This window comes from Nannobrachium achirus (genome assembly GCF_963921795.1).
Source record: "Nannobrachium achirus genome assembly, chromosome: 15".
Lineage (NCBI taxonomy): Eukaryota > Metazoa > Chordata > Actinopteri > Myctophiformes > Myctophidae > Nannobrachium > Nannobrachium achirus.
In genome coordinates, this window is record NC_137822.1 from 25,887,951 (window position 1) to 25,915,894 (window position 27,944).

A 27,944-nucleotide genomic window follows, 5' to 3' on the forward strand; every position below is an offset into this window, starting at 1 on the left:
CTTCTTTTTCTTCTTTCATTAGGGTTTCACTGCAAAGCAGGGAAAGCTAATAGCGACCGAAGGTCGCAGTTTAGTATGTGAAACGGCACATCATGTCTCCATCTGGACATGTACACTTTTTTACGGTCTATGGGTTTGCCGCTCTGACATCATGCTCTGACATCACTGTGATATCAGGGGAACCACACTAACAGAATCCCTTGTATGCCCATATATGGAGTTCCCTGATGTCATCAATATTAAACCCATAACAGGACTTCATATGGGAATGCCCATATGGAGGCCACATCGGCCACATACCACACTAACAGAATCCATATGGCCAAGACAGATGGCCAAGACAGCCCATATCTGTGTGGCTGGTTCTACAGACAGGGATCTCCATGTATGGGCATAAAAGGGATTGTATATAATGTCAGATGTCATAGGACTTTCACATTACGAATAACTGAGTAAGCATTTTTGGGCTCTCACAGCATATCTCCATATACGTACATGGATCTCCATATGGGTACCAGGGGTCTCTGTATATGGGTAACTGGCCAGATTGCCAAGACATGGCGCGACCTTGTCGCTTCTTCAGGGCGAGGTAGATTGTCGCCCTGAGGCGTCTTACTAGTGTATTTGCTCAAATTAGGGGCCATGCGACTCTGCATCTTTACTTCTTTACTTCCATCTTTTATCTTTTATTTCTGATTAGTTTTTGATCTAATCAAGAAATCTGCCCTCCATGCATTAACACATGGGAAGCCAAGGTTTCTAACATTTCTAGCTGTTCCTGCTGCCGACGTTCACTCAGGCTTTATTTTGAGGAGCCTCGGAAGCTTCGTGCGTGCACGTGAGTGTCCACTGACGATTGAGGAAGAAAATCCATTTGTTTACAAACGCGCACGAAACTAAAATCCAAACCGGGGCTGACCATCGCGGTAATGTGTCGCCGTGAAAACAATCAGATCTCTGCTTCCCTGGCGTTCTTTGCACCTCATTCATAGATAAAGCCCTTTTTATGTTTCAGCCTAGAATGGAAATCAATGCAGCCAGGTCGCGCCATTTTCTCTCTCTCTCTGAGCTACGGTGTGACGTATGGACTAGGGTCATTCACAGGGCACACAGCATGCACGCAGAGCTGTACAGTTAACCCCTTGTTGTCTCGTTGAGGAACGAGACAACTCCTTTTGGCAGAGTGACCCTAGTGGCCTTATCTCGTTACTGAACGAGTTTGGCCTGTTGGGTGTTAAAATAAACAAAAAGTAGAAAATGTCCAGTCATGTGTAAGACACTATGTTGTGTAACGCGTGTTAGTAAAGCAACGTGTTACTGTAACATATTACCAAATTGCGGTAATGACTAATATAACGCATTACTAAAAACTAAATCGGTAATAAAATGATACCAACGTTACTGCATTACTTTATGTGTTACCAACCAGGGTCCCGTCATCCCGTTTTGAGCCAATATGGTGCAGATTTTTGTCGTGGGACCCAGGTTATACCTCCTGTGCCTTATTCAGCCTTCCACTCTCTGCTATATTCTGCGGTTTGAAGTTCTGTGGCTGCTGCGTGCTGGCGCTGCTGCTGCCCCCCACAGACCGGCACAGACACGCACTGTCGGGTGGAGTGGAGTGCCTGGAAACCATTGCGCACAGCGAGTCAGTGCGCCTGGGTGTTTAGAATGATTATTAGCCTTGTAAGCTACTAAATTCCACAACATTTCAACAGCTGAAGAGAGAACACACGCTAAGATGTATGCATTATTGAGGACGTCTGAAACACAGAACACCCCAGCAGCAATTGGCCAGTTTTACTATAGTATTACTGTACACTAATAGGCCTATAGGCTGCAATATAATGAAATTATTTATTGATTTTTCTTAAAAAAAAGATATTATGTAATTGTTCAATTTAAAGATTTTGGTAAAAGTAACGTTAAAGTAATAATTAATGTATTACACATTACTCTAGTGCGGACAGTAATATGTAACGATTTTTTTTAAATGAAGGTAATAAGTCATAAGTAATATATTACTGATATAAAGTAACAGACCCCAACACTGGTAAGACATGACTGAACTCTCTCTCTACCCCCTCTCTCTCTCACTTGAATGCGATCAACTCATCGATGATCAAAAAGACTTACATTTATTTGATACATAGTACAGCCGTTGTCGATTAATAATGTCAGCTGAGGGTGTACATGAGTTTCATACTGTGGTATATAATGGCTTATATATGTAACGGAGGTGATCCGAACCTCCCCACCCGGCTTTGAACCCGGGTCTCCCGCGTGAAACTCCAATATCTTAACCATCACTCCAAAGGGATATCCCTATGGAACGAGAGCAGATACTAGACTTTTGAGGCTTCAGGCTGGGGGTGCGACTCTCTCCGCCACATATATATATATATATATATATATATATATATATATATATATATATATATATATATATATATGAAAAATAGAAAAATGGAAAACCTTCCATAAGAAGGGACTGCATCACTCCAGGGATTTCGCGTTTCGCTCGTTAGACTTCATCATCAGGTGCTATACATGTATAGCACCTGATGAAGCCTGGCGAGCGAAACGCGTCGTGCTAATAAAGAATCATGAATTAAACAGTTGTCCATCATAGTTCCCTGCAGTGATGCAGTCCCTTCTTATGGAAGGTTTTACATTTCTATAATTTATATGCATGCTGACTAAGACTTGCACCTTCTATGGGCCTTTCGTTTGGATGTGCAGGAGTCCCTCCTCTTTGTTGCGACCGTCAGGGAGCAGTTTACTATGAAAACCTCCACCGGCCGTCCGTCCGTCGGTCGGTCGGTCGGTCGGTCACACGTCACACGTCACACCTTTGCCCTGCTCATATCTCCGCATCAGTATATAGGGCTTGTTTGTTTATTGTATGACATCACGCCACATCATCAGCTGTGGACTCTGTGATGTCATCGTATCGCATCAGTATATAGGGCTTGTTTGTTTATTGTATGACATCACGCCACATCATCAGCTGTGGACTCTGTGATGTCATCGTATCTCCATATATGGCCATCTCCGTATATGGAGATATAAGTCGTCCATGCCCAAGTATGGGCTGGTGAGGTCAGACTTTGTGTGATGCGTAGGTTATCTCCATATATGGAGATTCAACATTCCAGGTGTAACTATGGCTACCCGTATGACGTGAGAGGTGGAGGTTGTGATATTTGTGGAGATAAGCGACCAACGGTCGCTTATCTCCCGATTAGGGAGTCTTACTGGTATTGCGACCGTCAGGGAGCAGTTTACTATGAAAACCTCCACCGGCCGTCCGTCGGTCGGTCGGTCGGTCGGTTGGTCACACGTCACACGTCACACGTCACACCTTTGCCCTGCTCATATCTCCGCATCAGTATATAGGGCTTGTTTGTTTATTGTATGACATCACGCCACATCATCAGCTGTGGACTCTGTGATGTCATCGTATCGCATCAGTATATAGGGCTTGTTTGTTTATTGTATGACATCACGCCACATCATCAGCTGTGGACTCTGTGATGTCATCGTATCTCCATATATGGCCATCTCCGTATATGGAGATATAAGTCGTCCATGCCCAAGTATGGGCTGGTGAGGTCAGACTTTGTGTGATGCGTAGGTTATCTCCATATATGGAGATTCAACATTCCAGGCAATGCTCTCTTCCCTGGTGAGAATTGCCCCTTTATATAGGGCTTGTTTGTGTATTGTATGACATCACGCCACATCATCAGCTGTGGACTCTGTGATGTCATCGTATCTCCATATATGGCCATCTCCGTATATGGAGATATAAGTCGTCCATGCCCAAGTATGGGCTGGTGAGGTCAGACTTTGTGTGATGCGTAGGTTATCTCCATATATGGAGATTCAACATTCCAGGTGTAACTATGGCTACCCGTATGACGTGAGAGGTGGAGGTTGTGATATTTGTGGAGATAAGCGACCAACTTATCTCCCGATTAGGGAGTCTTACTGGTCTCCCGATTAGGGAGTCTTACTGGTTGCGACCGTCAGGGAGCAGTTTACTACCAGTAAGACTCCCTAATCGGGAGATAAGCGACCGTTGGTCGCTTATCTCCACAAATAGGCCAAAAGTTTGTTTTACCAATTATTACACTCTATGTGAACATTTACATCAACAAATCCCAAGTACTATGCAGAACGACCCATTTCAAGTTTTTAATGTACAACAATATTTAGAAAATAGGTCTACAAGCTCACAATGCGTCCGTCCGTCGGTCGGTCGGTCGGTCGGTCACACGTCACACGTCACACCTTTGCCCTGCTCATATCTCCGCATCAGTATATAGGGCTTGTTTGTTTATTGTATGACATCACGCCACATCATCAGCTGTGGACTCTGTGATGTCATCGTATCGCATCAGTATATAGGGCTTGTTTGTTTATTGTATGACATCACGCCACATCATCAGCTGTGGACTCTGTGATGTCATCGTATCTCCATATATGGCCATCTCCGTATATGGAGATATAAGTCGTCCATGCCCAAGTATGGGCTGGTGAGGTCAGACTTTGTGTGATGCGTAGGTTATCTCCATATATGGAGATTCAACATTCCAGGTGTAACTATGGCTACCCGTATGACGTGAGAGGTGGAGGTTGTGATATTTGTGGAGATGTCCCGATTAGGGAGTCTTACTGGTTGCGACCGTCAGGTTTTTTCAAGTTTTTAATGTACAACAATATTTAGAAAATAGGTCTACAAGCTCACAATGCTACGCATTGTCCTCGTCCCTTATATTCCCATAGGTTATATGGAGATCTCAGTGTTTGTCAGTCCTTGTTCATTTATGCCCATATATGGACATCTCTATATCTACTGTAACAGGCCTTGTCCCTTTATGCCCGGAGATCTCTTAACTGTAAGTCCTTGTCCCTTTTATGCCCATATATGGATATTCCTGATGTCATCAGTATATGAACATATATGGGCTTTCTGATATGCCCATATATGGAGATCTCTTAACTGTAAGCCCTTGTCCCTTTTATGCCCATATATGGATATCCCTGATGTCATCCGTATATGCCCATATATGGGCTTTCTAATATGCCCATATATGGAGATCTCTGTATCTCCATATATGGGTATAAAAGGATACTTCAGGTCTGACATCAGGTTTGTTTATATTGGGTTGCTAGGTTTGACATCACAAACTCCATGGGCCATCTGACCTAGAAATCTATATTTGGGCATAGATGACTCATCGTGACCTCATCATGATTTCAATCGCTATAAAAGGACACTCAGTGACATACACTCTCCACAGATAAAGCAGTCAACCAGCCTACCAGTCAACCCATTCTTTGATTACTTTGTACAACTAGATTAACTTTTCAATGGCATCCCCACTGGAATTGACCGAAATGTACGACAGACAATGCCGGTCTTATACCAGGAAAGAAGCATTTCTTCGACTCAGACCTTATCGCCAGGGTTGGCTTATAGCAGCTGTCGGTAGATAATGCCGGTCTTATATAAGGGTCATTTGTGTACGGTGTGATTTGCCATGGTTACTCATTGAAGTTGAATCTCCATATATGGAGATAACCTACGCATCACACTAAGTCTGACCTCACCAGCCCATATTTGGGCATGAGCAACTTATGTCTCCATATATGGAGATATGATGACATCACACAGTCCTCAGCCGATGATGTGGCGTGATGTCATACAATACACAAACGAGCCCAGATATGAGCAGGGCAAAGGTGTGACGTGTGACGTGTGACCGACCGACCGACCGACCGACGGACGGACGGACGGCCGGTGGAGGTTTTGATACTAAACTGCGACCTTACGGTCGCAATGAAAACCTCCACCGGCCGTCCGTCGGTCGGTCGGTCGGTCACACGTCACACGTCACACCTTTGCCCAGCTCATATCTCCGCATCAGTATGACATCACACCACATGTGTACACAAACCTTTGTGTACGTTGCTGTGGCAACAGTCTGTTGTTGCTGGTTTGTTAGTGTACGTTAGCAACCACCTTAGCAACCATGGTTTTACCCTAGCAACCAACTGTTTACCCTAGCAACCAACTGTTAACCATAGCAACCATGTTTTTTTACCCTAGCAACCAACTGTTTACCATAGCAACCAGATACGCAGAGCAGGGATCTCCATATATGGGCATAAACAGGTGACATCACACTGATGTCAGATACTCAGAGCAGGGATTTCTCCATAATATATGGGCATACAAGGGATTCTGTTAGGGATCTCCATATATGGGCATAAAAGGGATTCTGTTAGGGATCTCCATATATGGGCATAAAAGGGATTCTGTTAGGGATCTCCATATATGGGCATAAAAGGGATCCTGTTAGGAATCTCCATATATGGGCATAAAAGGGATTCTGTTAGGGATCTCCATATATGGGCATAAAAGGGATTCTGTTAGGGATCTCCATATATGGGCATAAAAGGGATTCTGTTAGCTGTTAGGGATCTCCATATATGGGCATAAAAGGGATGCTGTTAGGGATCTCCATATATGGGCATAAAAGGGATTCTGTTAGGAATCTCCATATATGGGCATGAAAGGGATTCTGTTAGGGATCTCCATATATGGGCATAAAAGGGATTGTATCCCAGATGATGCCCTGTTAGGAGATCCACACTAACAGAATCCATATATGGTCCTACCGACAGCTGCTATAAGCCAACCCTGGCGATAAGGTCTGAGTCGAAGAAATGCTTCTTTCCTGGCAAGAATTGCCCCTTTATACTGTAGGGCTCGTTTGTGTATTGTATGACATCACGCCACATCATCGGCTGAGGACTTTGTGATGTCATCATATCTCCATATATGGAGACATAAGTTGCTCATGCCCAAATATGGGCTGGTGAGGTCAGACTTAGTGTGATGCGTAGGTTATCTCCATATATGGAGATTCAACTTCAATGAGTAACTATGGCAAACTGTCAACTGCCCGTATGTCTTGATAATTGGTAAAACAAATTTTTTGGCCTATTTGTGGAGATAAGCGACCAACGGTCGCTTATCTCCCGATTAGGGAGTCTTACTGGTATATATATACATATATATATATATATATATATATATATATATATATATATATATATATATATATATATATACATATAGTGGAGTCTAACAAATACAGTTTATCTCATCCAAATTGATGCATATTAATGTGTTTTTTAATTTGTAAGGGCAAATAATTCAAGGCTGGGTTTTGTTGAATAGATATGGTAAAAGAAGAGGAAGTTGCAGGCATTCTGCATAGGGTTAACGTGATCTCTGATCTGGAACAACCCATCAAACATCTCTCTGCTATCAGAACAAGAACAATATATATATATCAGAGATTGCGTTAGACCGGGAATTGCCGGATTTGACCGATTTTTTATGGCCAAGACCGAAAAATAAAATTCCTCCCGGACATCCTGACCGATTGAAAAACCAATGGTCATTTATCATTATCGCCGTCTGCTCCTCATGCGCAGGCTGCCTGCCTCTCTCTCTCTCTCTCTCTCTCTCTCTCTCTCTCTCTCTCTCTCTCGCTCTTTCTCTCTCTCTCTGTCTCTCTCTCTCTCTCTCGCTCGCTCGCCCGCGCGCTCCCCCGTTCTCTCTCTCTCTCTTTCTCTCTCTCTCTCGCTCGCTCATTTCAGTGTCAGTTTGCGATGCACGCACAGCATGTAAAGCCATGGGAATTAAGGAATGCACGCACGGTCAGCAATCAACCCATAAACAAACATACACTTGATTGAAGTTATGAGGAGAGGAGATGGAGTGTGGAGACAGTAGGAAGAACAAAGCCTTTTCAACTCTCCCAAAGTTGCATAACATGGACGCACTGTCACCACTCGACAGTGAGTATTGGATTAATTGCTGGCCAGATGAATATCAACCTTTTCATTATTCTGAAGTCAAGACATGGTATTGTATTGTTGGCATGAAACATGATGCAACAGAAAGACGTTGTTGTGAAAGCAGTGTGCGTGTGCCACATGCAGACAGCCTGCGCGAACAGCGCGATTAGTCCAATATAATTAATTCCCTTATGCAAGATTGAAGCGTTTTTTTCTTTTTAGCCTATACTTTTTCATTCAATTCGTTTTCAGTCCCAACTATGCAGTAGGCCTAATACTTTAACTGTTGCTATTGGCTGTTTGTGCACCTGCTTGTAATGTATGCATTAAAATGATTATGTCCGGTATATTCTTCAGATGTCCGGTAAATTTTAATCATGCCGGTCACGGTGACCGGCAGTTAAAAATCCTAGCGCAATCACTGATATATATATATATATATATATATATATATATATATATATATATATATATATTATACCTGTCGAATTTAGCGCGCTATTAACTAGTTAACTCAATCCTTTTAATGCCGATAATTTTTTTAACGTGCGATTAACGCAGCTGATGTTTGAGCCTCGGTGCGCTCCGTAGTATAGAGAGTGAGGAAGCGAATGCGCTGACAACAGTCAGTCAGTGTGTGATGCGGCTAGCAGCAGGGCTAGTCATAGTATGAGACCCCATAACTCTATGTATGAGACAGACAAAACGGCAGAGATTTTTGCAGCAGACAACCACAATATCACCGCTGACAGCGTTGCGCGCATCAAATACCGAAGCGTTGAAACGGCACATCTGTAGACAGCGCGAGCCCCAGACACACACGCTCCCAAGAACAGGAGCGCTCCAACTTGTACACGAGCACATAATAGCCTACGTCCTATATACAGTGCCTGCCAGACCCCCGCACCAACACGCTAACAGTGACCACCAAATGCATGCAACAACGGCCAGAGAACCCACATAGCAAACAGGTTTGGCCCAAATCCGGCTGTTATGGCCCAAATCTGGCAGGCACTGTTATGGCCCAACTCCGGCTGAAATCCGGCAGGCCTGGCTGACTATGGCTTGTGTGCCACACATCTCCAACGGGCCATCATTATACTTTGATAATATTTAGAATGTATCAATATTACTTCAGTTAAACCAATTTAGACCCTCTAATGCCTCATGCTTGCTTTGTAAAACACCCCTGAGTTGCACTGTACTTGAGTTATATTTATACACCAACTCTCTTCACCAAAAATAGCCGATCTTCAAGCTCTTGTAGCATCTTGTAATGAGCTTGTAAATCTGCTACTTTTGGTGAATATCCCCTTAGAATAGGGATGCTGGGGTTTAGTGATTGAATGCCAAGTTTATTTTAAATCTGTCCTAATGAAAGATTTAAGGGAGCCTCCGCACACTCAAAAGTGTGCAAAATCATGTTCTTTATTTTCAGTTAAATAAAGTGCAAGCTTTTGGTCATAGACCTTCAGGCATGCAGCACCTCGATGAGCGGTGGTCCTTTCACTATTAACCTGTCCTAATGGAAGCAGATATTTTCTCAAGTTGTTATATGTTTGTTAGGCCTATTATGGACAGTATGTTTGTTAGGCCCATTATGGACAGTATTTGTTATTATTCCAAATAATAATAAATATGCTGTATTTGCATAAAGCAAGTAGGCTATTTGTCTTAGTGTTGTAGTACTCGAGTCAATGACTCGTCTCGAGTCAGGACTCGAGTCCAATTTTTCATTGACTCGGTCTCGTCTCGGTCTCGCCCTCAATTTGACTTGGACTCGTCTCGGTCTCGGACCATTTGACTCGGGACTCGCCCCCCACCGAGTCCACTCGAGTCAAGTCAAGTCAGTACAATGCAAAGGAAGAAATGTTATCCATATTTTGAGGAGCCCATTAACGTTAACATTAAGAGCGTTAAGTAATGCAGCATAGGCTATCTGACTCGCATCTGATAAGCACACACACTACTGTAGCACGCACGCACACACACACACGCACACACACACACACACTGAGCCCCTGCAGCGGCAGCCAGCAGACAACACTGAACACAGTCCACTTTACTTTTCTTTTCTCCTACCTGCAGTATATCCTTGTGTTGTGTTCCAAATAAATAATTCCATAGTGTAGTAAACAGCTTCCAAACACGACGTTGTGTGTAGTTTAAATCATCCACGCGCACTGCTGGATTAAGATGCAACGTCTTGTTTTCTTTCCAGCTGTAAACTATTAATACTCGTTAAGCAAGCCTCGTCCGAAAGTTTAACAAAGTAGGCTACACTGATTAACAGAGAGAAGTGTAACGTTTTAAGTCGTCCCCCTAGAGAGGTTGAGACAAATCAAAACAACAGTGACATGGGGTATTTTTTTGCATTGTTTGACAGGCATCAGACTAAAATGACATAAGGTATTTATCACCTTAAATAATGAAATGCAAACAGGCATGTAATGTGTTTGAATGGGGAAACTAATAATTTATTTTTGGTCAAAATAAAAGAGTTTTTCATTAAGATAACTTTTTGTTTAATACGTTTTGCCATAATCATGCAGCTCTATTACAACGACAGAGCTAAAACAGCAATGTTTAAAATGTTATAGCCTAGACTACATTAGTATAATTATTTTGTAATTAATATTATTTTTTTAATATCATGACATTAGACTGGATAATCATCGCCTGTGATTTGGGATATTGTACTACAGTATAAGTCTTATTTGTACTATTATATTGGCACTCAAAAGTAGGCCTACTTGTTCTCTGCCTGGGGGAAACATTTTCATTGGAGCAACTCTAATGTCTGTTTGGGAAAAATGGTAGCGGCAGTAACTAGTTAATACCTTTAAGTAAGGAATACTTTTTAAAAGTAACCTTCCCAACCCTGGTACTAATTTAGAGAGAGACTGAACATAAATGAATCCATCATTCACCATATGTGATTGATGTCATTATGTAAAAACGAGCAGACATTTACAATTGCATTTGGCTCACAACATCACATTCAGCAATGGAGTAGCCTACTGTAAAATGCCCTCAAACCTAAGGTGCCGGCTACATGGAGCTGGATATTTTGGCTGTGAACCGGCATCAAACGCTTAGCCGGAATCGGGTCGCGGGGGTAACAGTTCCAACTGAGACCTCCAGATTTCCTTATCCCGAGCAACTTCCTCCACTCCCTCAGGGAGTATACCGAGGCGTTCCCAAGCCAGTTTGGAGATATAATCCCTCCATCTGGTCTAAACCACAGCAACCAAAGGTAATTTGAGGAGACCTATTATTGTTTTAATAAAGAACAAAGAACCCTCATTCCCCCAAAACAACTAAACAAAAACAACAACAAAAAAAGGTTGTTTTCTTTAGCCTACCTAAAAAAAAAAAAAAACGGGTTTTGGGGACTCGATTCAGTCTCGCCTCCCGTCAGACTCGGACTCGACTCGGACTCGACTCCCGTCGGTCTCGGACTCGACTCGGACTCGGCCCCCTCCCAGGGGGTCATGACTCGGACTCGACTCGGACTCGAACCTCATATGACTTGGACTTGACTTGGACTCGCTTTAGGTGGACTCGACTACAACACTAATTTGTCTACTCCCATGTTGATATGAGTATTAATATCTGTTTAAGGTAGATTTGGAACAAATACAAATTATGCGATTAATTGCGATTAATCGTGCGATTAACTATGGACAATCATGCGATTAATGGGATTACATTTTTTAATCGACTGACAGCCCTAATATATATATATATATATATATATATATATATATATATATATATATATATATATATATACACACATGTATATCTTCTCACTAAATCTACTACTAGCATGGAGTGTGAACTGGATAGTTCAGTCAGTAGAGCGCTTCCATTTGAGCAGTGGTGTAAATTAACTAAGTACATTTACTTAAGTACTGTACTTAAGTATAACTTTGAGGTACCTATACTTTACTTGAGTATTTCCAATTTCCAATACTTTTACTTCTACTCCACTACATCTTGGATCCTAATATTGTACTTTTACTCCACTACATTTATTTGAAAACTTCAGTTACTAGTTACTTTGCAAATATAAATTATAATATATATAAAAAAATACACTAACCACTTTAGCCTTATTTTATCCCTTGGCTATTTGAAAATAGCAGATCTACAAGCTACAGCAACGTGTTGTGATGCGACGCGATGTGAGCTTGCTAAAGTGGTTACTTGTAGATCGGCTATTTTCAAACATTTTGCACTTTTACTTTTGGTACTTTAAGTACATTTTTAGGCCAATACTTTCATACTTTTACTCAAGTACATTTTGAATTCTGGACTTTTACTTGTAAGGGTGCCCTCACACCAAAATACCTATGAGAGTGGAATCCGCATTCCGCCAATGCATTTCAATGAGAGTGAAGCGGTTTCATGCCAGCAGAGGATTTGTGCAAAGAACGCTCCCTTATTGAAATGCAGTGGCGGAACGCGGATTCCACTCTCGTAGGTATTTTGGTCTGAGGGCACCCTAACGGAGTACATCTACAGTGCAGTATTGATACTTTTACTTAAGTACAAAATGTGAGTACCTTTTCCACCTCTGCCTTTGAGCCACATTGACACCAGGCATTGCGCATCAAGCAAAACTCTGCAGACACATCCTGTCTTTATGCTAAACATCCTCTGGGTAACTAACTAAGACATATGGTGGAATTACATTTTCAAGGTTTTCTGAACATTTTGATCTAGACACTTATGCTGATCGACCCTCTTGTATTTCTCATTTGTTTTCCTCCTCCAGCTATTTTCCATCTTTCTCCACTTCCTCCTTTTTCCATTTCCTCCTCAAATTGCCTGGCCTGAACCATTGCTGTGCTGCAGCTAGTATTATCATTATTAGTCAGTTGTAGTAGTAGTAGTAGTAGTACAAAATTACAATTGGATCATATGAAAATATACAGTGGGACCTCTGGGACAGATAAGGTCCACATACTGTATGAATGTGTTTATATGTGGAGTGGACCACATATAAATGTGTTTATAAACATAAGGTCGATTCATATTTGAATAAAATACATCCATCTCAGCTATTTCCCATAATCCCTTTCTTTATACATGGTCAAAAAAGGAAGTCAATGAATGATGCAATATGGAGCGCAATACATGAAGTAAGTAAGCCATGCCGAGGCCCATAGTTTCTGTAGCGTGAGGTAGCTTGATGTACAAGTACACCCCCTTGACATGATAGGCTATGTCTGCAGGGACTTAACCCCAAATCCAACCCTTGATGCTGAGGGTACGTTCAGATATCTGGCTCGCAAGGTGGAGTAACGCCCCGTGCCTGTAGCATAATTACTCCCTTAAATTTGAACTTTCACACTTGAGCAGCTAATTTCTTCATTCTTTTGTCATATCTGCTATTAGGCCGATGTATCCTTACATTTTAAACACTTCTATAACTAATCAATGTATTTTACTCCATGAATACGTAGGATAGGCATCCATAAGCTTTCAGCTTCAGCCAATTCATTTTGATCACCTGTAACAATGACTAAGTGGATGTATGAGCTGTATAAATGTATGTGAGTGATCAAAACTAAACTAACTAAACTAAACTAACTAAGTGTCAACAAAGTGATGTTCTTCCTGCGTTTAGGTCTGTCCCATTGGTTAGTGCGTATCACTGCCGGGTGAGAGTACAGCAGTGCTGAACCATGAACCTGTATTCAACCCTTGAGTTTGTGACCCCGCAGAGGCACAATGCATCTTCGTTCAGAGACCTAACGCCTCTTCCGGGTTATTCTCTTAACATGGGAGTGGAAGGGGGTCAATGCATCTGTTTCTGAATGTCTGAACGTACCCTGAGAGCCAAGCAGGGAGGCACTGAGTCTTCGGTATGACCCAACCGGGATTCAAACCCCGACCTCCCAGTCTCAGGGCGGACACTCTAACCACAAGGCCACTGAGCTGGTGAGAACATGAATGGATGAAGAAATAACATGGGAATTGGTCCGTATGGGGTACTATAATAAGCTCTGAAAGTCTAAGGCTCAGCCTACACATATGTGTCCCATTTGTCCTAGAGAGGTATCAATTGGTCCGGCTGTGCATCTGGACATATTGAACAATTTAGGCTCCACGCAGGATCCATTTCTTTCTTCTTTTTGTCAGTCAGTGGAACATGGCTCACGCTGCAGCAATATTTCTCCTACTTCCTTCCCTCACTCTCCCTTTATCTTTCTGTCACACTGTCCACTCCCCTTTGTCCTATGAGTCACGGCAGCAGAACAGATTGCTGCCAATGAGTGCACTGTATCGTAGGGATAATGGTGGCACAGTGAAAGGGCACCGTGTGGTTATGATCCTAATAAGACATGGAGGAAGCAGCCTGACCCTCCATCCATAAAGGCTGTGGACATTCATCTTCTGAAACACAGGCTGGGTTAGGGTGAGAGAGACGGAGAGAGAGAGAGAGACGGAGAGAGAGAGAGAGACAGAGAGAGAGAGAGAGAGAGAGAGAGAGAGAGAGAGAGAGAGAGAGAGAGAGAGAGAGAGAGAGAGAGAGCCCTCTGTTGGAAGCTTCCTCAAATTGCAAGGTATGGGAGATTCATGATGTGTATTTAAAAGGAGGGGAAGGTCAGAGAGACAGAGAGCAAGAGCAAGACAGAGAGACAGTAATAAAGAGAGATGACGACAACCTGTAAACCTAACAGAGATGAATAGGGAATCCAAGGGAACTGTGCAGAAGGTTTCAGCACCACGGACAGTGCCCCGTTACATTGACTAGTAACAGCTCCACTGTAAAGCCATCCATTGTTGAAGTTATGGATCGCAGCAGAGCTGTGCAGAACATAAATCATATAATCAGCCACCACCGTCACCACCATTGAGCATAAAACAACGTCAGGCTGTAGGAGACGGCTTATTACGGCTCAGTGTCATGGAACATGTCTTGAACCATTCATTATTTACTCTGTGAGATGGTCTGAGTTTCTCCTTGAATATGGAAAGAAGAGGAGATACATTGGTGATCTTTACCTCGACTAAAGTTAGCTCCTATCATAATTCATATCTATACACGTACTGCACAGGTTGCTACTGTATGTTGTAGGACAGGGTTCCCCAATTAGTTTTACCCAAGGGCCGAATTATGTCTAGGGTACCAAGCCGAGGGCCACAACATTGCAGGGGGCGACAGTGGCGTTCCCACTACTCCAGCGACAGTTTTTGTCGTTTTCGGGTGAAAATCTTGTATGTCCAAAACCGTTCGTTTTGAACTTATCATTTTACAAATTAAGTAGTGAAAACAGTGAAAACAGCCGATCTACAAGCACACAACGCCTCGCGGTGCGAGGCGTTGTGTGCTTGTAGATCTGCTGTTTTCACTACTTTTGTGCGACGGCCTTGTATGATTTGCGAAAAAACATACACATTTGGAGATACGAGATTTCCACCCAACAACGACGATATACTAGTGTTGTTGCTGCTCTTATACCACCATTATTAATGGGGTTGGTGTGGGCCATACAGTAGCCCCCCGCGGGCCACAAATGGCCCGCGGGCCGTCTATTGGGGAACCCTGTTGTAGGACATTGTCTTTGTCCCATCAATACTATTTTAGTGTTTCTGATCCGGTCGGAGCGGAAATATGTCCAAAATAATTTCCGTAGTTTAGAATGTGTTTAGTTTGGTATAATCATTCCATTTCTTCTGTACTAACCCTTTGGTATGTCCATATAATAGGTATGTTATTCTAACTTGTGGCGTGACTAATTGTCTGTATTGTTCTTTCTCTCAACATAGAATATAGAAATGTACAATAGGACCTATAACATACATCATATCATGTAATGTATAGCATAAATTGCCTCTGATGAGACTTGTGTTGTATTTGACTCTCATCTTAACATCATACAGGAATGGAATTCAAGGGACAAGGTTTCTCACAAGTACATACTGTACACTCTATTTCCACAATTATAGTATGTTATTGTTTATTTACACGTTACATGTTTTAACATTCAATAATACCCACTCAACCACTGTAGTTTGGGTATTTACCAAAAAACATGCTCTCCACAAAATGTTCAGTAGTCCACTCCAGTACTGTAGCACACACACCTTTTAATACATGCTTAACAAAACCGTACAGTTGCAGAGCAGTCCACTCACTATGTGGTTAGATTTGCACAGATATTCACCTGTGATCATACTGTGCCAAAGCCTCACAGGATATTTGAAAACTATTTAGTACAGAATATTATTGACTTCAACGGGATAACGAGGCTCTTTGGCCCGGCCTAGAGAGTTGCTGCTCAAGCTCTTTCCTATACTGTTAGTTTTATCCAACAGCAGGGCTTCAGCCTCCAAAACTCATATCCCTTACTTTTTTGGGGGGTATTTTAATACATAGTGGATCCTTAAGTCTGTACTTGCTAACTCATAAGAAGAATTGGGATGGGGGGGTTGCAAATGCAGTCTTGGCAAGAATTTTTTCCAGAAACGTTGGACCCCAAGTCACACCCCCATTCTTTGCACATCCTGGGCTCTAACCTTGTTCCCAGCATGAGAGAAGGAAACAATACAATGCAGGCCAGGATTAAAACCAGGACACAATGTATATACATCAACACAGCTACATCCTGCTGTCTCTATTGTTCATGTGGTTGGTCCCAAATGGTATCATTGAATTACAAAAGCTACTGTCACATTTTCTTTCTTTTTTTTTCTCTTTCCCCACAGTCATCAGAACCACAAATAAAATGCTTGCTATATTCCCTTGCTTTCCTCCCTGGCGTGCCAACTCTTGGCACAATTTGTATTCTTCGAGATGCCATTTAGTGGTTGTTAGAGAGATTCTGTGTCTTGGTTCATCTGTGATGAGCAATACCTGAGGGAGAGGCAGTGGCTTTGATCAAACCCAGGGCTCTGCAAATCCAATACATTTTAGGGATTTCTGTATGCATTGTTTTTCTACCTTGTTTGCATCATGATCAGGGGAGAGAAAATGAATTGCTTGCCAAGGAAACTTTAACTTACAAAGTTGCATAGTGGAAGAGCAAAAATACAATGTTTTGTGCCCATGGGATAGTTCTTTGCGATTGCAGTAAAAAAAGAACAGTTTAGCTTGATGTCTACGTTTGGTGATGATGTAATAATTATCATTGTTGCTTCTGTATTCAGACAAGAATCTATAGCATAGGAAATATATTGTACTGTAAGTAGTGGGCTGTGTTACGGTATATATATCAAGTCTTCTGTCTTCATTTGCCAACAATTATATATACATATATTGCATGTTAATACAACTATCCCCTAGTCCTTCATAATTTGTCATATAATAAGCTTTTAACAGGATCATGATAGTGTAGATTTAGATCAATTAGTCTTTATCATTTAATATGACTGTCTTTCATGGCTGGACTGCTATTGCTTTAATCTCTTTAACAGCTTCACAGCTCGCCAAATGATCCTATTAAATAACGCTAAAAGTCATTCCTCTTTTCTCTCCCAACTCCTTCGCCCCTCTCTTTCTTAATTCCCCCCGCTGTCTCCCCTTTTCCCACCCCCATTAAATCCTGCTGTCCCCTCCATTCTGCCTCTGACATCTCCAACTCTCTCCCACTTTTTGCTCTCGCCTCAATCTCTTTTCCCATCTTTTCTACCTGTACTACTACAACTACTTCTGCTATCGCACGTGCACGTCTTCTTTCTCCCTCCCTCTTCTCCCGCTGACCACCCTAGGGGCGAGGCGGCGGGGTACCAGCGGGTGCTGCAGGTGGACCTGGAGGTGAACGGTGTGACGGTGCTGCAGGGTGGCAGGGAGGCCACGTGGCAGGTGGAGTACCCGCTCACCCGCACGCTCTCCAGCGAGGTGCAGACGGTCATCCGCCTGGCGCCGCAGGGCCTGGGGGGCATCGTGCCCCTGGCCATGGTGAGTGATGATGAGGAATGAACATTTGAGAGGGGTCTGTATGCAGACCACAGATTCCTATAGGGCGGAGTCATTGGAGCCTTGAAAATCCGCCCACCACCGTGGGCGGATTTTCAAGGCTCATAGGGGTGGATTTTCAAGCAGGGGTGGATTTTGAAGGTTCATACTATCCAATAGAATCATGGCAGTAATGTCACGTGCACGTCGCGAACCGTGTTCACTTAATTTGGACCGCGCGGTCCAAATTAACTTCTAACGGCGCTGAGTCGGCTCATGAGACCTTTGCAACGCTCGACACGGTGACTCGCCGGTGTCTCACGTGGCTCAAAGTCGCCTGAGACGGCATGCCTCCGCCATGGTCAATAGAAAACGAGCGCTCCTTTACAAGAACCCAACTGTACCGGGATGGTTTTAGGATTCTTGAAAATCCGCCTCCCCCTGAAGAGTCTGCCTCCAAGAATCCGCCTCCTGGGTTTCTGTGATGTGCATTTAGACGCTAATGGGAGATTGGGGGAATGCGTGTCCCAAGTATCAAGCGTGTTGACGTGGTATACGTATATCAGAATATTTTTTTTCACCCAGTTGTAGTGTGTGCATGTGTGTTGGGGGGGTTATGTGTATGCATGTGTGTTCATGCAGTATTTGGATATCTTCATTGTCAGGTGGAAACCTTATATGGAAACCTTTACTTTCGGGAAAAAAACATACACGTTTGAAACTTGGCTATACGAGGTTTCTGCGAGGTTTCTGCCCCACAACAGTACACGTGTTAGCTTGTGTACATGTGTATGTGCATGTAATAAATGGATATGGCTGGATGGACCGACCTCCCAAGTCAGCGGTACACGGCCGTCTCCAGTGGAAGAGCTTTCGCACCCATGCTGAAGGATCACAGCGGGAATCACAGTGAACTGGATTCCATGCTGTGTACTGTATGTACACGTGACTTATCGCGCATGCATATAGTGTCTTAGCTTAGGACTGCTTACCTCTCCTACATTTCGTAGATGTCGGTCGGAAACCTTGTATGTCCTAAACCGTTCGTTTTGTATTTATCATTTTAAAAATGATTTGAACTAGTGAAAACAGACGATCTACAAGCACACAACGCTGATAACGTTTTGTGTGACGGTCTTGCGTGATGAAGAAGGGCTTTGCTTTACAAAAAAACATACACATTTGAAACTTAGAAATACAAGGTTTCTATCCGACAGTGACAATTTGTTTGAGTGTGCGTGCGTGCGTGCGTGCGTGCGTACGTGCGTGCGAGAGAAAGAGAGAGAGAGAGAGAGAGAGAGAGAGAGAGAGAGATGACAAACTGACATCCAGAGCAGTGTGTATCCACCCTCTCTTGCTTTAATAGTTGTCTCTCCTCACCAGGATGCTGGCTCTTTGTCTCCCTATAAAGAACACATATCCCACAGTGGCATATATTTCAGCCGCTTTATGATTCTAAACACATACTGTATCAATGATTTATCCAAGTCTACCAATGTTGAAATCTTTGTCTTTGTCTCAGAGTGCAGAGCTTACGGTTCTTTTGGTTTGATTCTTTACACTCTGGGAGTTTTGTGTTGCTGTGTACATCAGATCATAGTACAGCCCTGTTTTAGCAGTAGCTATATGGTTTGATTCAGCCTGATGAAAAGCCAGACCTCTTCACTTTTTATTTACTGTATATAGAAACCTTGCACTTTTTAATTGGCAATATTTAGCTCAACGCCCACATTCTGTGAAAATAGGCAAACATTCAGATATATTTTTAGCTTGTAGAACTTTAGGTATTTTTTCACTATTTGATATACGAAGAATATAGCTTTAAGTGTTTAATACAGCATTCAGAGCTCACTGATTGAGACAGTATTAAGGTTTAGAGTAGACCTGAACAATCCTTTTAAAAATGGATCCATGAGTTGGCAAGTATTGTCAGACAGTCGGTAGTATTCTGATTATGAACATCTATAAGATAATGTGGAACTGTTTGGCCATTCTTTTCTTTCTTTCTTTCTTTAACCACCCAAATCTTGGCTGAATTTGTCGAAAGATAGAGCAGATTTACAAGCTCGTAGATCTGATGTTTTCGAGCTCAAGAGATTTATGTAGAGGGGAAAAAGGAGCGGACCAAGTATAGAGCCCTGGGCGCATAGGGTTTAAGTGGTTGAACATGATGTGAGCATCATTACGGACGTGCAGAGAATTTATAATAGTTTAAATTTTCTCACTGATAATGGCTTTGTGGAAATCAAAAGGCCTTCAAAGCACTTCAGAGTCTTTTATTATGGCAATTTGGCAGCAAGTCACCCTCACAAACATTTATGCTCCACAGCCCATGCGGCAGCCCTCAGACTGATTGTGCCCGTAAACTTTTGTTATCGCCTTTGCCTTTTTACAGCAAAAGACTTGCCTTGAATGCTGAGCTTGAATGATAGATCTTAAAATAACCTCCGCAAAATGCATAGAGAATGATTAAATATTTTGGCTGATTGATTGCGAGGCTGACTCACAGACTGTGGAGGTGTAGTTTATGTACTGTATATTTATTGCTTTTTATACCATGGCATACTAACACAGTTATAGACGCATTTTAGCAATCCCCAAATCATGTATCCAGAAGACACATTTGCATTTACATTAAATTGCACTTAACGCATAAAGGACAGGGCAATAACACAACTTCAATCCCTACCAACATTGCAAGTAAAGAGAACAGGCCATAACACCAACAAGTATGCACTTGTTTCTTTTTTTTTAATGTCGAAATCAAAGGTTAAAAAAACTGGAGGTCTCCTTCAAGGAGAAAGACAAAAACTGCTTAAACATGCATACTTTAAATGCTGTCGACTAATTAATTAGCTCCTTACAAACCACTCTCTTCAAGGATGTCATACAGCATTTCCCATCATAATTGGACGATGATACATCTGGAAGCCAAAACTTTGCTTTATTGCAATGTGACAAACCCCCAAAACAAACAGAAATCACAATTTTTACAAGCTGAGATACATTTTGATGAATTAGCACTCTTCTTTTAAAATGAAAATCTCAGCAACTTTCAGTGGATTTCAACAGAGCTGCTTATGTACACACACCAGATGCTCGGTGTTCCTTTGTTGCATCACATACATAAATTGCACCATGATAGCAGAGAGATGTTTGATGGGTATCAGAGATCATGTTAACCCTATGCAGAATACATGCAACTTCTTCTTCTTTTACCATATCTATTCAACAAAACCCAGCCTTGAATTATTTGCCCTTATACACATTGAAAAACACATTAATATGCATCAATTTGGATGAGATAAACTGTATTTGTTAGACTCCAATATATATATATATATATATATATATATATATATATATATATATATATATATATACCGGTATATTCCCCCTTTTTCTTTCTTTTTTTTACAGACTGCAGCTGAGGGTTAAAATATGTAATAATGTCTGTTTGTCATGTTGGCAGAGAAGTCTTTGAGTGGGTGTTAAATGTGTTAATTCCTTCTCCTGCAAACTCTGTTGAAATCAATATGGAAAAATATTATCACATTAGAAATGTCTATCCTACTGATAAAACCCACAATCCTATCAGACTCAAACATTCCGCTTTGACTTGGACCTGACACTAGAATCCAAGCATTAACTAGAATGATACAGAGGCATATACTGTACAGTAGGTTCACAAGTGTTGGCTGACTCTCTCTGACTCTCTCTGACTCTCTCTCTCTCTCTCTCTCTCTCTCTCTCTCTCTCTCTCTCTCTCTCTCTCTCTCTCATGTCTGTGTCATAGGCACATTGTGTGCTTTCACAAAGAAAGATAAGGTCCCAAGCCGCTCTGCATTGTGAATGGCTCTCACTCCACTGATATAACTATTGCAAACAGTAAGACTCTCTTAAAATTCATCTCTTGACCCACCAGTTCTTAGTAACTAAAGCTCTATTTCTGATATACTCTTTATCTCCCATAAATAATGTGAATTTCACAGTGAAGACTGATGGGCATGGCTCTTATCTTTTACTTGTCAACAAAAGTAATTCAGAAGAAAAAAACAAAAAAAGCTCTTCCCTAGTGAATATATATTCTTGACTGCCCTGCCCTGTACTTCAAGGCTTCAATGTGAATGCTATTCAACATGAATATTAAAACTCATCACAGTATATTACACCTACGTTGAACTTCTATGATTACATTCACGACTAGGCCATGCCAGGTTTGACTCCTAACTAGTGCATATCTCGTTATAATATGATTTTATTTTATTAGCATACATTTGGTGTTGTAGATTTACATTTACACCATCTTATTTATCATACGTGTATATGGAATATCTTAAGTTATCATGTTCTGACACTGCACTTTCAGACCCAGGGAATTGATGAGAGTAGATACTGTAGGTATGAAATCGTTGCTTGCATTTTAAATTGGATGGTTCCACTCTCCCGTTTGATTTTCCAACATAGCTAGGTGGTGCTAAACGTTACCTTTATCTTTCTTCCACAAAAGACAAAGTCACGCACCATTCATATTGTGTTTTCAGTCACAACCGTAACTAACCTTAAGCCTAATAACTCAAAACCTAAACCTAACCACACTATCTATATACACATGCTACCAGTGCCTAAACATAACTAAAATGTATAAATTCTACCACACAAAACTCATGCCTAAACGTAATCTATAATTGCAGCGATATGGGCAAGACACAGAATGGGAAATGCTATGGCAAACTACAAACTGTGCAATCAAACTAGGATAACAGTGTTTGTTTCTGACTGTAAATGTCCATTGGCAGGGGAACTTACAGGACGGCACCAAAATCCCTGGCACGTACCAAAGTCCTTTGCGTATAGTGTGCCATATGCCATGTTCCCTTGTCTTTCTGTGATGGCACGCACACGCACGCACACACACACGCACGCACGCACGCACGCACGCACGCACGCACGCACGCACGCACGTACGCACACACACACACACACACACACACACACACACACACACACACACACACACAATGATTCAGGCATCAGGACATAACTCTTTCTCAGTTTTAAAATGCTCTGATATTATAGTGAGATGCTCATGGTAACAATGGGGAAAGTGTGGGGGTTGAGAGAGAGAGAGAGAGAGAGAGAGAGAGAGAGAGAGAGAGAGAGAGAGAGAGAGAGAGAGAAAATGAGAGAGACTAAGAGACACGTTGAGTTACAGCGGGCGCCCTTTTGGTGTCACTTTTCAATGTTCAGGGTGCTCCCAGGTGGTACGAAAGCTACTGTACCTTGACCGACATGACGACCAGGTAGTGAGAGGCAGAGGGAGGTTTTGATTGTATCACATTGTTTGATTGATTGCATTGTACTGTGTAATACAATCAATTGCTTTGGCAATGTAAACTTATGTTTTCTCATGCCAATAAAGCCCTTTGAATTGAAAATTTAAATTGAGAGGGAGAGACCTTTGTTAGTCCAGAGTGGGGGGGAATCAAATGTTTATGATTGGGATCCAGTTAGGGGTTAACCCATTAATACCTGAAACACATTATTACGCATTATTTCTTTAAACATTATTTTATGCTTTAACTATTAAAGAATAGCAGATATACAAGCTCACAGCACGACACCGAGTGCCACGCTGCGAGCTTGTAGATCTGCTATTTTTGAAAAATTGCTGCATGGCACTTGGTGCAGTGCTTTGAGCTTGTATATCTGCTATTTGTTATAGTTAAAGCATACAATAACGCTTAAAGTGGTTCCAGGTGGTGGTGGTTCCATTTCCACATACAGTATAGAGCCGGGAGCTGAAACAATGACCTTTCTCATTACCAAGCAGCCTCTCTACCCACTGACCTTCGGCCACCCTAAAAGTGAGAATACGTTGATCACCGATTACCTCGTCTGCTTACCTCCTTGCTCCCTTTTACTCAATTTCAGTATTAACTCCTCTTTTCCCAAATCTCGAAATGATCTGTTCCTAAAACCCAAATCAGTCGAGCTGAGCTGTTTCGGCAAAGAGCACAACCATGGCACACAACAGCAGGGTGTGCGCAATCACCAATGTACCTTTTCTAAAGTATTTTACTGTCATTTCAAATTCATATGAATAATCTCAGATTAATATAATACAATTTTCCCTGCTTTTCCTCCTCTTTTTTTTTGGATAGCTAGGGCTGAACCAAGAACCCCAAAAGGCTGATTGCAACTATATTGATTTTTAAATATATAGCCTCCTGTCTACAGCCTGAAACATCTCATCTCTCATTGCCATAAAAAAGACACAGCTAGGCTAGCACATGGTTGGCTTTGTGATAGGAATGATGTGCTGTTGAATTTATTACCCATGGTATATGTTCTGTTCACCTTGCACTACATGACAGTTCCCAATGTCCTTGAAGCTTGTGTGACATGTATTGCGGTTGTTAGTGGCCTATGTCATCAGTTAAGTCTAAAATAGGGGGATTCCGTCGTTCCACGGTCTTGCACACTGAAAATATCAGATCTACATACAGTACTGTATTCGCAACGCGTTGCACCATTATGCATTATTTAACCTGTTAATCTATTGCAGGTTTTCTGGAGACCAATCTGATTTTAGACAAAGGGAGCGGAGAGAATTTAGGGATCACAGAGCAAAGTCACTACAGAAATAACCAAAGGTGTAAGAAGTAGTGCAATACCACTATTAAGTAAGTAAAAAAGTACAAAAAAGTAAAAGTACAAAAATATGACGAGATTGGCCTTTTCGAAAATAGCCAATCAAGCTTACAACGTGATTACTCTAGCTATTTTCAAATAGACAAACTAAAGGGCTTAAATGGTCATAGTGTATGATTTGTATTAGTAGTATAAATCTGCACAATAACATCTCAGGCATCAGAGGCAAAAGCCTCTGAGATGTAGTGGAGTAGAAGTATCAAAAATGTACGTATATATGCTAGTTACTTTCCACCACTGGAAATTCAAATAACCCAGAAAAGAGAGAGACTTGAAAGAGAGTACATGTACAGAACATGCTGATTCCATTGCATCCTCACATGAGTTTTTCATCTCTCGCTTCCCTCATTGTGCCTCTCTCTGTTCTCTCATTAGGACACGGCGTGCATGGCTCCATAGTGTATTCCAATTGCTATCATTATGATTTTATTCATAGCAGCCTCTGGAACTCTCTCAATTCCAGAGTCGCTAACATTTGTGCTGCGTTCACACGGTCCCAGAACATTCTAATCAGAGTCATTATCATTGTGCCTTTCATTAGCTTTATTGCCATGGGTGAGCCTTTGGATAGAATAATTAGGGTCTGCCCAAATGTGTGTATTCCCTGACTTGTCTTCACACCGGTTTGTGACAGATAATGACCAACATTCATCCATACGTTTTCAAAGAAAAATAAAATAAAACCCCCTACAATGCAAATCATAATTGACACAATGCTTGTACATTCAAAGCCTTTTTGGTAAGACTTTATATATCAAGGTCGGGTCTATAATGCTAAAACTTATAACAAGGTTTTATGATTTTTTATAAAACTAACTACAGTATATAATAATACAATTTGTAAGTGATGGTCATAATGCATTGCAAACTCAGTGGAACAGCACATTATAACTACCAACTTATAAAAAAGACAATAGGTAAAGGTAGTTATAATGTGCTCTTCCACTGAGCTTATAAGGCAGCACTGATAATAATGTAGGCTATTTTATAAACGTTTTTTTTATACATGATTCTAAACATGTATAACTATGGTTATAGTTATTACATAAATTACATAAATGTGATTATAATGCATTATAGACCGACCTTAAACTAAAGTGTTACCACATTTTTCACCTTTCTGTTGTTGTACTTTCTGTTGTGGATATGAGTTGTTGTACAGTCACTCCCAGCAGGTATTGACTATGCTGGAGTAGTGACTGTGGATGTGCAAATGTAGCAAAAGTTATGCGTTGTAAAACTAAAGTTTGTGTGGATGTAGCCTTATAGGCAATGAGGACAGAGAGTAATAAGATGTGTCCTATGCAAATGAAGAGAAATAGGTCCAAAGGACAGGAGCCTGCATATTTGTAATTTACACACAGTGTTATCACCCCATCATGGCCAGCTAGCTTTATCATATAGCTAGTGACCATCAGTCATCCTGTCACACTGTCAGGAACAGCATTTGGAAATGGCTTGGCATGAGAGCTATAAAAGGCTGTGCTGCACTGAGTCTATCCACTGGCATGCTAAGTATGCTTGACATCTGCATATGGTACTAATGGACCTCATAGTTTAATTCAGTCCTCTTGTGGATAATAATATAATTCTGTCATCTAATTTGCTGCTCTATCTTCCCTGCTATTGTGCGTGTGTGTGTGTGTGTGTGTGTGTGTGTGTGTGTGTGTGTGTGTGTGTCCCAGTTGCAGCCTACTATGTACATACATCAGTCAAACTTTACTAAGCTAAAGGCCTGTCTATACTTTAACCGAAGCCGAACTTTTCAGTCAAAAGGTTCGGTTCGACTACAAAATGACGCCACTCGCGACTTCTGAAAAGCATTCGACCGAATTAGAGTTCGGAAAGTTGCACGTCGGAAAGTCCAACTCACCGAACATTTCGGAAATACTAACTATGGACAGGCCTTTGCATGCCAGGCCCGATAGTCCCGAGATTATTTCAATGTCTTTCCCCACCAGGCCCGATAATCCCGAGAAAAAAAAAAAAAAAATCAAAAAAAAGAAAATTTCAAAAAAAAATTTGGACCCCAAAAACTTTAGTAGGCATGATAGCAATCGCGAAATTGCATGTTTAACCACCATAGCAACCCCATCTTTCAAACATGGCAGCCATCTTTGTTTACATTTTAGGAAAACATGATGGCTGCTATCTCATGAATGCCTGAACGGATTTCCATTCAGATTTTTTTGTTTGAAAGCTGTGAGCAATGTGCAGACACGTGGTGCATTATCTAGGCATGGGTGTGCATGATCCGTGCACTATGAATTACATGGAAGTCTATGGAGACAGAGGCAGGGGAGAGTACGAAGGTATTGTTAAATGGCGGGGAATGTGTTAAAGGACAATTCCAGGATAAAACATTCCCCCCCCCCCCCCTTAATTTGCCTTTTATCATGAATGTTCCTACCTCGATTTCTGTTATAGTCGCACCTCTTCATAGATCTCTGGAGTCGTCCCGACCCGATCCTCACAGCGAAAATGCGGCTAAAAGCGCGAATTTTTCCCGTTCCCGGTCACGTAACGTAGCTACGTACTGTAGCTAATAATCATTCAACAGCACAAGACTGAATGTCAAGAAACTACGCTGAATTATGTGACCATAGGTGTCTCACTCTTCCTCTCTCAAAGTAAACACAGCCTGTTTCTCATCCGGGTCAATTCTTTGGTGGATAAATACACTTCGGCTGGTCTCAGGGAACTATAAAAAGAAGATTTATGGAGAAAAAAGTTACTTTGGAACGGGAAAAATGTGCGCGTTTGTCTGTGTATATGCCGTATAGCCGCATTTTCGCTGTGAGGATGGGGTCGGGACGACTCCTGAGATCTACCGTATGAAGAGGGTCGACTATAAGAGAAATCAACCAAACCAGGTAGGAACATTCATGATAAAAGGCAAATTAAGGGGGGATATGTTTTATCCCTGAATTGTCCTTTAAGCCTGTCCTTTCTCTACGGTATATGTGTTGGTAATTTCTGCTGACTTGCAATATGTTTCCTTCCCCCCTGTCTACGATGTCTAGCCTCCCCAAGTGGTTTGTCTTGCCTTTGTCTCTTAGGTATGGCCCACCATGGCAGAGCCTAACACTGAGCCTAACGCTGAGCTAATGTCCTACAAAATAGCCACACGTGAGGCTTTGTCACGGACAGCCGTGTTACCAGTATTTATGTTGGCATTTTGCTCTCCTAACTGTAATCTGTGAGAAATAAGAAGGAGGCAGTGCCTTAATATTTAATCCCACTGAAAGTATTGCGAGCACAAACAGTGACAAGCATTAACAAATACACAATAACAAAGGCCAACAGATTGTCATGCCAAGAAGTTATGTAATAAATCAATATCTAATTAATGAGGAGGGTATAAATCACTGCTTTTCCTGATTAAATAATCAATACTGGTATTTATTACTTCTGTACATGGCAGAATGCCCCCAAA

General features: G+C 41.7%; 1 protein-coding gene across 1 annotated transcript in view; it reads left to right on the forward strand.

The window, feature by feature from the left end:
* Positions 1-27,944, forward strand: part of LOC308299728 (transmembrane protein 132C) — a gene marked incomplete at both ends in the record, with an annotated part of 240,674 nt that overhangs the window by 160,284 nt on the left and 52,446 nt on the right. Inside the window, one exon of the mRNA XM_080743518.1 lies at positions 17,608-17,797. Within this exon, the coding sequence (XP_080599644.1) occupies positions 17,608-17,797 (190 nt within the window). The remainder of the gene's footprint in view (positions 1-17,607; positions 17,798-27,944) is intronic.